This window comes from Myotis brandtii, unplaced genomic scaffold (assembly GCF_000412655.1).
Source record: "Myotis brandtii unplaced genomic scaffold, ASM41265v1 scaffold260, whole genome shotgun sequence".
Lineage (NCBI taxonomy): Eukaryota > Metazoa > Chordata > Mammalia > Chiroptera > Vespertilionidae > Myotis > Myotis brandtii.
The window spans coordinates 800,561-814,322 of NW_005359881.1; the positions used below are offsets into that span (position 1 = coordinate 800,561).

The 13,762-nt window shown below is 52.0% G+C and overlaps 1 protein-coding gene across 1 annotated transcript in view; it reads left to right on the forward strand.

The window, feature by feature from the left end:
• The window catches only part of AOAH (acyloxyacyl hydrolase (neutrophil)), a 109,748-nt gene that overhangs the window by 84,990 nt on the left and 10,996 nt on the right, over nucleotides 1-13,762 (forward strand). Inside the window, exons 16-20 of the mRNA XM_014541081.1 lie at nucleotides 1,327-1,574; nucleotides 3,080-3,138; nucleotides 3,215-3,274; nucleotides 5,167-5,263; nucleotides 10,259-10,335. Coding sequence (XP_014396567.1) covers nucleotides 1,327-1,574; nucleotides 3,080-3,138; nucleotides 3,215-3,274; nucleotides 5,167-5,263; nucleotides 10,259-10,335 — 541 coding nt within the window. The remainder of the gene's footprint in view (nucleotides 1-1,326; nucleotides 1,575-3,079; nucleotides 3,139-3,214; nucleotides 3,275-5,166; nucleotides 5,264-10,258; nucleotides 10,336-13,762) is intronic.

A 13,762-nucleotide genomic window follows, 5' to 3' on the forward strand; every position in this document is an offset into this window, starting at 1 on the left:
ACAGTTATGAAGTAGCAACGAAAATAATTTTATGGTTGGGGGTCACCACAACATGAGGAGCTGTATTAAAGGGTCGCAGCATTAAGAAGGTTGAGAACCACTGCTCTAAACTCACGCAGCCACTTCATAAACACTTGCTATGTGCATGAAGGTCACGATTGGAAGGTGGCTTTTCCTGTCCGGAACTCAAGAAACAACGTTCCGCAGAGGAACCTACGTGTCTCATGGTGACGCTGCTCAAGGTGGCCTCGGCTAGCCCAGCTTCCCAGGCTTTTCCAATCACTGCCCACCCCACAAAAGCTACAGAATATGCTGGAAAGTCAACTGTGCAAAAAGACGAACAGTTTACATCTTCAAGCCAAAAAGTATTCTAGCGTCCTTATTTACACTTTGCCTTCCAAACCTAACTTGGAAAAAAGAAATGAATTTAAATATAACTTTCAATGATATATTTCTAGAATACATTCACACACTCCTTATTTTTGTTTTTTTTTCCTAAACCAAATGAAAGTAAGTCAACGAGCTTAAATTCAAAAAATGTCTGAAGCTACAATTTTGTTACTTTCAGTTTACTTTGTCCTTCTTTGTCTTAAAGTCCCTCATTTTAGATCAATGCTCTGATAACTACGTTCCAAAACTTCCTTTTTCTATTTTCACTAATGCTTATGAAGCAAGAAGAAAAAATACAATTTAAAATTTCCAATAATCTCTACAGAGCACAGCACTGCTGTGAAGAGGAAGGCGGAGATGCGACATGGAATGCCCTTCGGCGGGCAGCGCGGCGGGGGGGTCGCCTGAAAGAGCAGCCTGTCAGGAAAGTCATGAGAGTTCAACTGGAAAGAGATAGTGTGGACACACATTCTGTTTCCCTACCGGCAATGCAGGTGGGAAGTTTTAGAGACCAAGTGGCAGACCTTGAAGTGTCAAGCAAATCATAATCAGTCCCGGACTCCTTTGATTCCACGAACTGTGTGTCTCAGTTAGGATAGGTGAGGCTGTGCTGCAGGAACAAACAGCTCCTAAAATCTTAGGAGTATAAAGCAACAAACATTCACATGCCAGTCACACTACATGTCCGTCAAGGATCATCGCGTGACTCTGTTCCAGGACTCAGATGGGTGAAGTCGCTGCTTCTAGAACATTGCCAAGACCCATGGCAAAGGAATGGAGCTTTTAGAGGCTCTCATACCACCAACCATGACATACGTCTCTCCTCACAACTCAGATACCAAACCAGCGACATGGCCAACCCAACCGCGTGGGAATCGGGAAGCCAGAAACGTTTTGCAAATAGCACCAGTAACCGCCTCACGGGGTGGCCTTCAGGGGGCGGGGATTTGGAATGTGTATGCATCTGTGCTGTAATCTGGTAAGATCTTTCCTGTTCCTTTTAACCAACAGGGGGATTGACCCAGTCCCAAAAATGACCACTCCTGAGCAATTCTATTCCAAGGTCATGGAGACCCTGAAGTACCTCAACGCCCGCCTGCCGAAGGGCAGCCACGTGATTCTGTACGGCTTGCCGGACGGGACCTTCCTCTGGGATCATTTGCACAGCAGATACCATCCTCTCGGTATTGTTCTGAAGATCCTGTTACGCTTTAACGATGTCAGTGTACATACAGTTGCAATGCAGATAGTTCACATCACGTAGGAACACACTTAACATGCCACCACAGTGCATGCATCAGCACGGATGCAGGGAAGCGCCCCCCAGCTGCAGGGTCTAGAGGTCAGGATCCAACGGTGGGCAGAACCAGGTCCAAAGCCGGAAGGGGCAGGAGTAGTGGACGAAGAATTAGGACAAATTGAAAGGTAAGAGTTTCAGTCAGGAAACTCCTTTCACTGAAGGTGAGATCTAAAAACGAGCTGATGAAGCCCAAACAAGAGACAGAAAGCCCGAGTCAAAGGGAGGATTTCTCCAAATCTCGGTGGGGAGTGAATGCCCCCTGGTGGCCAGGTGGCATTCCGTCGCCCGCAGCCCTGGGAGGGCTGGTTCTGGCTTCCACACTCTCACCATCTGCGGCAGAGAGATAATGTTCCTCCTCTCTGACAAGAAAATTGAATCTATCGTTCAGCCTAACTGATGTGAGGCGCAAGTGAGAAATAAGGCCGTTCCGTCACCTTCAATCTCTCTCTTCGCTCCCAGATAGGGCCTCTTATTTCTCTTTACTTTTTGGAGCGTGAGAGAGTGCTAATGAGTAAGACACCAGCCATTGCCCTTGAGAGTGTGTGTGGGGGCGGGGAGGGGGGGGAACCTGGGTTCTGTGTCTGAGCCACAGCTCGGAAGTGGGGGTGCCTCAGGGGCGGGGATGCTGTAAGGAGGGAGGGGAGACGTGGGAGAAGAAACAGCCCCCACAGATTCTGGCCCTGCAGCTGACCTTTACAGGTGACCTCCCACACCGTCTGTCATCTTCACTCTTGGTGCCTCTCTAATTTGCACCAAATAATCAGTGTGGAGCATATCTACGCTTCGGGGCTCAGATAAGCTCGCTGGGCCGTGCAGGGATGTGGTGGCTGCCTCCCCCTTCCGTGGCCGCCCATGCACTTGGGGAGGCCTTCAGCCCCCCACGCAGGGCGGCGCATGGCAGCCTTCAGACACGCGCACTGCCCTGCCCGCCCTCACCAGGGGTCACTGGTCAGACCTGGGGTTTCATGAACTTGCACAGGAGGATTTGTCAACTGCCCCCGAGAGCTCCCATGCCCCCTGGGGACTTGGCACTTCATTGCCAGGAGAAAGCCATGCGGGACCAAGTCCATTGCTGGTGATGCTCTGGTCCCTCCAGGGCCCTGGCGTCCCTCTACCTGCGTCCAGATGTGGCCAGGCCCCTCGGGCCCGCCCTGCTGTGCCAACAGCTCACAGAGGAAGCAAACTCCTTAGCTCCTCCCCACTCCGGCTCTGAATGTCTAGGGCGTCCAGAAAGAAAGGAAGCACGGGCATTCCTAAGAGACATGCCAACTGTACATCAGGGCAGGTCCCTGGGCGTGCCAGCCTTCTGCAGGGGGGGGGAGGGGGGAGGGGAGCAGGGCCACCCTAACTGTCCCATTGGCTGCCACATCTGGGCTCGCTCTTTTCCAGGCCAGCTGAACGGGGACGTGACCTACGGGCAGTTGTACGCCTTCCTGAGCTGCCTTCAGGTGAGCTGGCCTGCTTGTCCCAAGGCCCAGCCCTCACTGTCTGTGCTCCCAGTAATCACAGTCCTCCCGCCCTCAGGTCAGTCCCTGCCACGGCTGGATGACGGCCAACGAGACCCTCCGGACACTCACCTCGCAGGTAGGCCCTGCGCAGGCGCTCAGCGGCATGTTGGGTCATTCTTGCTCTGCGTTTGCTGCAGTGTTTGCACTGGGGATGGGGTTTGGGCAGCATGCTGGCCCCCAAGCTGGAGAACAGAAACATCGAACTTCTGGGGGGCTTGACGGGGCCAGGGAATGTGGGGTGCCCTCCCTCTGCCCTTCCACCTCCTCTGGGTCTGTCACTCTTACCGTGTCTGTCAGTCACTGTATATGTGTGACTGTCTGTCTCTCTCCTATGTACATATGCATGTACACACACACACACACACACACACACACACCTTTGAGAGCCCGTTGTAGGCGTGTTTGTAGAGGTGGAGAGAAGTGAGCGAGGTGAGGCCCTGGTCTGAGTCCCCCCAAGTTCAGGGAGGACCGGCGCCCCAGAGCCTTCCTCTCCTCTCTGCAGGAGCTCGGGGCCCACGCAGCTCTTCCGCAGAAAATGAGCCTCCTCCTTATAAGAGACTCATTGAACTCTTTGTACAACTATACTTCTATTTTTTAAAAATATATTTTATTGATTTTTTTACAGAGAGGAAGGGAGAGAGATAGAGAGTTAGAAACATCGATGAGCGAGAAACATCGATCAGCTGCCTCCTGCACACCTCCCACTGGGGATGTGCCCACAACCAAGGTACATGCCCCCAACCGGAATCGAACCTGGGACCCTTCAGTCCACAGGCCGATGCTCCCCCAAGTTCAGGGAGGACCGGCGCCCCAGAGCCTTCCTCTCCTCTCTGCAGGAGCTCGGGGCCCACGCAGCTCTTCTGCAGAAAATGAGCCTCCTCCTTGTAAGAAACTCATTGAATTCCTTGTACAAATATACTTCCATTTTGAAAAACTTTGGAGAATGTTAAGAAAAGCACCAAGAACAGTAGCAAAGTTCACCCCAAATCCCACCACCCAAAGCTAGTACGTGTGCATGTCTTTCCAGTATCACTTTCATAGGTGTGGGGGTTGTGCCTACACCAGTGATGGCGAACCTCTGACACGCGAACTCGTTTTTTTGGTTGATTTTTCTTTGTTAAATGGCATTTAAATATATAAAACAAATATCAAAAATATGTCTTTGTTTTACTATGGTTGCAAATATCAAAAAATTTCTATATGTGACACGGCACCAGAGTTAAGTTAGGGTTTTTCAAAATGCTGACACGCCGAGCTCAAAAAGGTTCGCCATCACTGGCCTACACAGTCTCAGAATACACACGTGTTGTATGCCGTCTGACGTTCATCCGTTATCCCTCCACATCCTGACCTTGCGATCATTTTAGAGTGTACAACATAGGAATGTACCGTGATTTACTTCATCCCTTGGAGCTGGGCCTACAGGTCACAGAGGTTTCCAATTGTTCACTGTGATCAACAGCATTGGGATGGACGTGTGGGTGTGTGTGTGTGTGTGTGTGTGTGTGTGTGTGTGTGTATGTGTCTTTGTGTGCCATGTCTATTTCCTTAAGACAAATTTCTAGAAAAATGCCTGGGTCTAAGAGCGAGCTGTGTTTGAGGAGGTGACCCGTCTTGCTGAGCTGCTCTCAGAAAGGTTAAACAGACTGGCATTCTGGGTCTCCAATCCCCGGGCGCTCGTCTCCATTATCACGACTGCTCATCTTCCCCTCGCCGATCCCATCGGGGAGAGTGGTATCTTATTGCTTTCATTTGCGCCGATTTGGTTCCTAATGAAGTTTAACTGTTTGCATTCGCGTTGGCCGTGGGCAGGAGAGAAGTCACGGTACGGAGCTGCTGAGTGGCTCTGTGAGGATGGCTGGGGGGCGGGAGGGGGGGACCATTCATTTCTTTGTTCTGCCTGAATCACCCGCTCACTCCAGTCAAGGCCTAGGTTTCATGGAGCTCTCCCGTTTCTCTTGCACTCAGAGAGCAGCACAACTCTCCAATACACTGAAGAAGATTGCCACCAGCCAGAAATTTACCAGCTTCCGTCTTTACTACGTGGATTTTGACTTCCAAGAAAGTAAGTGTTGCTTGGCTAAGGTGATGACACCTTATCTTCACTGACACAGACAAGAGCTAAGGAGAGCCTGCCCCGGGCAGGTATAAACCCGCAGGCAGCAGGTTGGACGGGGTCTCCCCTGACATCCTCACACACTAATAGCTCCAGCACTGAAATAAGGCAGAGTGTGGCCCTCTGCCTGGGAAGCGGCAGCTCAGCATCACGCCTGATTTCACCGTCATCTTAGAAACCCTCAAACAACAGAGCCAGCAACGAGGTGGAAAACACTTCGGCAGGGGGCCAGCAGGTCGATGGAATCACCTCTGTCTGGCCAGTATCACAGCATCTGCTTACCAGTGGGCTACAGATGAGTGTGACGGGGATGAGGGCTAAGGCGGTGCCTCTCACAGTGGGCACTGAACTGCCTACTTAGTCACAATGCAGATTCCCAGGCCCTGCACAAAAAGAAATGAATCCAAGTCTCTATGGGATGACCTCAGATTTGCCTGTGGCAGGATGGACAGCCCGGGTCTCAGCTTCCTGGAAAGAACATTAGTATTTCTCTGCTGCCGTTCTGTCCAGACACAGGGGCCACTGAGGCGTGGCCACGGCAGTAGGCATGGTCCCAGAGCTACCATTTCTCCTTCGCACCTTGACTCTGAAAATTATTATTATTATTAAACATTTATTGATTTCAGAGAGGAAGGGAGAGGGAGAGAGATAGAAACATCAATGATGAGAATCATTGATTGGCTGCCTCCTGCACGCCCCCTACTGGGGGTTGAGCCCACAACCCAGGCATGTGCCCTTGGCCAGAATCGGGAATTGAACCCATGACCTCCTGGTTCATAGGTCAACACTCAACCACTGAGCCATGCCGGCCTGGCTGGAAAAAAAAATGATTTTTGATTGGCTTTAATCCTTCCAGTCTCGTGTTTATTGCTAAGCAATTGTTGTACAAGAGACACGCCTCCTGTTGATGGACTGACCTCTGGGGTGGCGCTAATGAAAAGCTTTGCCATGCATGCACAGGAAGGACCATTTCTCCTCAGAGGTTATCATCTCTGTCTCCCCACCCGCCCTCCCAGCCCGAGCAGCCAGGGGGAAGCAGATGGCCTGTGTGAATCATCGCAGATTACATTAGCTGACACGGCTGCATTGCAGAGTCTAGTACTTCAACTCTGAACATCTTCTCAACAAGACTGATCGCCCTTAACTAGATTTCCTGCCTAGGTGAGACCGATTTCTCTCATGAGGAGAGACATTTTGATGGATAGCCTCGCATTAAAATGCAGAGCTAACGACTCATTAATGAATTCCTGCTGTAAACAAATATACCGCCAAGGGATCTCTGATCATCGTCAACCTTGAACATAGATGAAGTTATTAAAAATATAATAACGTCTAACATGTGCAGGGAACATCCTCACTTTCCGAGGGAGCCCCCAGCTCTGTTACCTTTGGGATTACAGGCAGGTCCCCGCACATTTCTGAATGCTCCATCCCAGACCTGAAAAGGGGGCAGCCATATCTGTGGGACACATCTCAGCCATGGTTACAGGAACATGTGACCCCCCTCAATGCCGTGCCTGGGACACTGCTGGTCCCCAGGAAAGAGTACCATTGCCATCACGCCCTTGCTACCCAGCGTGTGGTGTAGGGCGAGCAGCATCCACTCCACCTGGGGGCTACTTATAAATGCAGAACCCCAGCTCCACTCCTCACTGGGGCCTAGGAATCTGCATTTCATAACAGTCCACAGACAATCCCATACACATTAAAATTTACTAAATGAGGCTCTACAATGCTGCCAGGTTAAGATTGTTAGTCAGTTAGGCATCAGGTTTTTGCTACGTGCTACCATGTGCTGTGAAGGTGCTGAGGATATAGCCCTCAACAAAACAGAACAGTCCTTATCTTCACAAAGGGTCTAGCCAGAAGACCTTGACCCTTGGCCCAGTGCTGGCCAGCATTCCATTGATAACCTTGATGCTTGCCAGGAGAGGTCATCAGCCCATTCTTATCCTCAGAACAGCAATAAATGCAGTAACAAAGCAAAAAAAAAAAAAGTCCAGTTAGACCGAACTGAACGTTCTAACCACATGGCAGTCGGCACTTTGCTGGGAAGCCTCCCTCTGTCTCTCGTGCTTAGCGATCCTCATCGACAGTTCAAGGACCTTCCTGAGGTTTTGTAATTTCCTGACAAAAACAAATAGGACGATTCCGCTGGTACAGGACCTCCCTCGCCTTCTCCATGTGAAGTCCATGCACACTGCACTGGGGAGGACAGACGGACGCGGTGGGAGGGAGAGTGGAGGCAGAGGGACCGGTGCCGGGATCCACCCTGGGATCAGCCGATGCAGCACCTCACATTTAACATCCAGGCGCCCAGTGTCTGCCTGAAAGAGCCGGAAGTTTATCTAGTTTCCAGGAACTGTATCGAGAACTTGACTTATGCCCCAAGTTCCGCTACTGCAAAGGGAATTTTGACCTTGAAAGCTGAGCATTTTTCAGAGCAGGCAGAGGGACCATCGCTCCTAGACCCGTCTCTGTGGGGAACTCCCCGCACCCGGCGGCTCACCGCCTGGCAATCTGGTCTACCCCGTGGGGGTGCATGTGCCCTTCCAGGAAAAGGCCAGAATTTACAACCGGATAGAACTGTGTGCCTGTCCCGACTCAGACCCAGAGTAACTGCAACCTCGAGCACATGGAATAGCCACACAGCTTTTGTTTCCTTTTGAGCAACGTGGCAATAATGGCAAGCGGGGCTCATGTAAGGATGGAGGCACCTTGCAACAGAGTAGGGACTCAGCAATGGAATAGGGACATCCCCTCCCCACCACCCGCCACGGTCACCTGTGCGCATGAAGCACCTGCTACCATCTCCCAGGGTTTATGAGACCTGGAGAACAAATGTTATTCTCTTTCTTTATTTTTTTAATGTATTTCTTTCATTATTGATTTCAGAGAGGAAGAGATGGAGAGAGAAAGATAGACACATCAATGACGAGAGAGAATCTCTGATTGATCGGCTGCCTCCTGCACGCCCCCACTGGGGATTGAGCCCGAAACACGGGCATGTGCCCTGACCGGGAATCAAACTGTGACCTCCTGGTTCCTAGGTCGACACTCAACTACTGAGCCACACCAGCCAGGCTATTCTCTTTCCATGTCCAACTCAGCTCCATCACTAATCACACCTGTGGACCACACCTGTGGACCACGCTGAGTTCCTTAGGGAAGCTGTGGTAGAAATGCATCTATCACTGTGGTCTCCTTTCATGAGAAATGAAGACCCACTTATCAAACCTGCAGTCTTCACAGTCCCACGAAAATCTCTCCTTTCTGTGCTGCATTTGAACTGTGGCATCATCGATAGCCTCTTTTTTTAATGTGAAATTCACCATTTCACACCCCGAGACAGAGCAAATCTCAGTTGAGGGCCTGGCCCCTGAGGGTGGGCACAAGAGTGATCTGCTCTCCACTGGGACACCCCGCCGGCCCTGAAAGATGGTTGTTATCTCCAGAGGCTCTCTGTCTCTCGCTGACTCACCACCCCCCCACTGGCCATGAGCCACACAGAGGCAGCGATTTCCCCCCTTTGGGAAAGGGCAGCTGAGCGGGCAAGGGCCTTATCCTCGTCTGCGCCACACCTCCCACAGAGGAAGGAAAGTGCCGCTGGGCTGACAAGGCCATTTCCACACTGACCGCTGGAACACACTGCTCGCTACCCTCCGCTTCCATGGCAATGCCTCTGGAGCACACCCGTGTCTCAGATCCTGCCATGTACCTACAAAAACAACCAGTGACCTCATGGTGCAGACCAGCATGTGGATTTCCCTTCTTAAATACCTGAGAGTGTTACTGGCCATTAAAGAGCCACACGTGGTCTATGAATCTCCTCCCAGGACGTCTATTGGCCTTCTGAACAGCAGGTCATTAGCCGAGTCTCTCTGACTTCCCAGGTAAAGAAAATACATCATGTGACACATCCCAAGAGGTCATTCATGATCGGTCATGAAGAACAAAGAGGGCCTGGCAGGTGTGGCTCAGTGGTTGAGCCTTGACCTATGAACCAGGAGGTCACAGTTTGATTCCCAGTCAGGGCACATGCCTGGGTTGCGGGCTAGATCACCAGTGGGGGGCGTACAGGAAGCAGCCGGTCAATGATTCTCTCTCATCATTGATGTTTCTCTCTCTCTCCCTCACCCTTCTTCTCTCTCTAAATATCAATTTAAAAAAAAAACATTTTTAAAAAAAGAGAGGGGGAGAAACTAAGAGGGCACAGGTCCCTGCCCTTGAGTTTTCTGGGGGCTGAAGAGGGAAGAACTGGAGGAACCTTAGCTATGCCTACGCCCCTCTCTGGATGTCAGGAAGTGAGCACCCGGGCCACTCCGGGGCAGCAGATTCCAGGCTTTTCTCCTGGGAGGCTCTCTAAGGATGTGAGTTTCCCTCAGACGTTCTCACAGACGAGGCTACTACCGTGTAGGGTTCACATACTGTTGCCTCGAGCAACAGACACTCCTGGCCTGTCACCCCTGGTGAAGAACGGCTGTATTGCTTTTCATCACTCGGGTTGCGATGTTGAGATCATCAGCATGTTGTACGTAATCATATTTCCGACACCCTGTAGGATTTTTGATGATGACGGGTTGCCACAGGCAGGCAGGTGTGGAAATGGCAGCAGTGAAAAGCGACGTTAAGACACGTGTGCTCCCCCTCCTGCCTCTGCGATGCTGCCCCACTGGCCACTGGGAAACGAGATGGACTGGAATGGGTGCCGAATATTCCAGAGCTCATCTGGCCCCACCACAACCACATCCACTCGCACACGTGTTCCTCCCGAGTTAGGAAGACAACAACCACACAGTGGGGAGATCATCTCTGTTCAGAAAGTTCCCCCAACACGAGATAACGTCTCATGGGCAGCCCGAGTGGTGAGCCCGGCTCGGGAGGCAGCGGGCAGCTCTGGCGACAGTCCCTGCTCTAACCCTCTGCTGTGTGTGTGCCCTGCAGTCATAAGGAAGTGGCAGAAGAGAGGCGGGCAGCCCTGGCAGCTCCTCGAACCCGTCGATGGATTCCACCCCAATGAGGTGAGCCGTCACACCATGGTTGTTGACAACTACCTGTTAGCTTATTTTTTAATATAATTATGCATTCCACACATGGGTTAGATAGAAGAGTCAATAAAAGTAAAGGGAAAACCAGAGGAAGGGAAAACAAGGTGGAAATGATACCCGGCCTCTTGACGTAATGTCTACAGTTCACACTCATGTAAGGTGTGGGGGAAGTTCTGAGAGAGGCCTATAACCTCGCTCTGTGCTTTCCAGGGGTCAGTGCAGAGAGGGGCAGAGTCGTGGCCTCCATAACATAACACAGGTCAGGTACACACACAGATCCCAAGGATTCCTGAAAGCGAGACCTGTGAGAAATCTCTTCTGTGGATCTTTCTAGAAAGAACACTGTGAGAGGAAAGCAAAGGGAGCAGGAGGGCAGGACTCTGTCCCTCTCTGCCCCCACCCCGTCTATCATCCTGGCTTCAACCCAGGAAGCTCCATGTTTATCTGTCCCTCATCTGGACTGACTCATGATGCTTCTTTTTTTAAAAACTAGGGGCCCGGTGTACGAATTCAGCCCGATTGGGTTGGGGGGGGGGTGCCAATCAGGGGCGGGCCAGCTGCGGGGAGGGGCTGCAGCCTACGTGGGGGAGGGGCTGTGGTCAGTTGGTCAGCCGGCCCCACCCCCTGGTCAAACTCCTGGTTGAACTCCCAGTGGGTTGAGGGGACAATTTGCATATTAGCCTTTTATTATATAGGATAAGGATAAAAGAAGTAGTAGGGAAGGTGCTCTGCCACTTTCAAAATTTTGAAAGCTGAAAGTCCTCCACCACACTAGCCTTTCTGACTCAGCCTAGGTGAGGATGGGGTGGCAGTGACCAGGGTCCAACCTGAGAAGTGCTTTCGGTGTCCTCTCCTGTGGCCTTGGCCTTGATGGTCAGCCAGGCCATGGCGCAGGCTGGCCGTCCCTCAGGAGTGTGAGTGGAGCATAGCTCATCTTGCCCAGGCTCTGGGATGAACCCACAGCAGGGCTAACAGAAAAAGGGGAGTGCTCCTCCATCCACAGATGCGTGCACAGTGGAGTCCCACAAGTGCTGGGTAGATTTACAGTGAGTAATCAATGCCCATCTCACTAATAACCAAAAATAAATAAATCCAAAGCGTCTCAGAACATCTAACATTCCTGTGGATCTTGTGATCCAAGAGAACTTTGGGCCCTGACTGGTTTGGCTCAGTGGATAGAGCGTCGGCCTGCGGACTGAAAGGTCCCAGGTTCGATTCCGGAAAGTTTTGGAATAATGTGGAGACCTTCTGTCCGGCAATATTTAGGTAGTAGTGCTTGTCATTCTTTGTGCATCATAGCATTGTACCTTCTACTCTTCTGATTTGATAGAGAGAAGGGATATGAAGAAATGGTCAGAGAGGGAGTTAGTTAAGAACAAACTAGCCCGGCCAGTGTGGCTCAGTGGCTGAGCATCGACCTATGAACCAGGAGGTCATGGTTCAATTCCTGCCTGATCAGGGCACATGCCCGGTTTGCGGGCTCTATCCCCAGTAGGGGGCATGCACAAGGCAGCTCATAAATGATTCTCATCATTGATGTTTCTATCTTTCTCTCCCTCTCCCTTCTTCTCTGAAATCAATACAAATATATTTTTTAAAAGAATCATTAAATTAAAAAGAGCAAACTAAATAGAAGAGGGTTGAAGACAGCTTTGTTTTATCCCTTGGGACGAATCTGTCTGATCCATTACAAAAGCCATGCTGTCCCTCGAACGTTAGGGCTCAAGGCCTGTCGCACGGGACCTTATCTTACACTCGGATGGCTTTGCCTGCAACCGATGATTGAAAACGGAGTCAAAGCTGAAACCCGGCGTGTGCCATCATCTTGTTAACCGGGAGATCTGCGCACATGCTGGTGGTGGGTGGGGAGCGGACACCAGCGGGCAGCCCCACTACGCCGGGCGCCCGTGGACAGCAGTGCCCGAAGCCTGCCTATCTATCGTGTATATTAAGCGGCACAGTCCAGATTGCAACTTGTCATCTAAAAATGTGCGAGTGCCGACCCGACATCCAACGCTGTGAGAATCCGAGAGCGAACCGGAAGCCGCCCCTGCCGCTTGGGGAGGTCCTAGTGTAGAGTGACAGGGTGACAAGGACGCAGATAATGACACGTGAAGTGGAAAATGCCTCTGCTGTGCACGCGCAGATGCTGTGGGGCATGGTGGGGGATGGGAGGCAGGGAGGGCCGTCGGAGGGACCCCGAACTAGGCAGGGAAGGACAGAGGGGAGGGGTGATCGCCGCGGCTTTGCTCGGCAGAGTCCTGGATGTGAACGAGAGCGTGGCACGTGGGAGGCGGTGAAAGAGCGTTGGTGCCGCTGGAACGCGGCCCCAGAGTTGGGGGGGAGGAACAGGAGAAGCATCCAGGGCCCAGGCCACCTAAGTTCTGGATGGGCTTTGGCCGTCCTCCTGTGGGGAACTGAGAGCCACTGAAGGTTTTAAGCAAGAAAGATACCTGGCCCTACCAGGTCTGGCTCAGTGGATAGAGTGTCGGCCTGCGGGCCAAGGGTTCCTGGGTTCAATTCTGGTCAAGGGCACATATCTTGGTTGCAGGCTCCTCCCCAGCCTGTGCCCTGGTCGGGGCGTGGACAGGAGGCAACCAATCGATGTGTTTGAGAGAGAGAGAGACTGAACAAAGGTAGTGGAGGGGAAGGAATGGTTTGCATTGGAGAGACGCAGACAGCTCCATCAACAGGGCACCGTCCCTCCTTGGATGTGCGGGTAGAGGGGAGAGATGCTAAGCAGGCACTTCCTGGGAAGTTGGAAGGATGATCCGTTGCCACTGAGGCAAAGAGCACAGGGATGCAGGTGCGCTGGGGAGGAGTGTGGCACGTGATGGGCTTACGGAGCCCCAGGAAGTGCACGCGGGATGCCCTTTCTGCAGGTAACACACAGCGCTGAGCTCAGGGAAAGACACAGAAGCGAGCGGGAGCCTTGAAGAGGAGCCTCCGGAACCCCCTGCTCCCTCCCTCCGGCAGAGGCGGTGCTCATGAATCCACTAGACCACAGGCAGCTATGGGCGTCCACATTTTTCCACCTTTTTTAAAACATATTTTTATTGATTTCAGAGAGGAAGGGAGAGAGAAGGAGAAACATCAATAATGAAAGAGAATAACTGATCGACTGCCTCCTGCACGCCCCCTTACTAGGGATCAAGCCTACAACCCAGGCATGTGCCCTTGACTGGAATCGAACCCAGGACCCTTCAGTCTGCAGGCCGACGCTCTATCCACTGAGCCAAACCAGCCAGGGCTCCGTCGTGAAAGAGCCAAGCGAACACGTTTGGCCTCAGGACCCCCTCCTACAGCATGGACATCATGCAATCCAAGGAGCTCACTCCGACCTTTCCAAGTGCCCCTCACCCGCTCCTGTGCCTCAGAGCAAACAGGGGCTGGGAAGGAC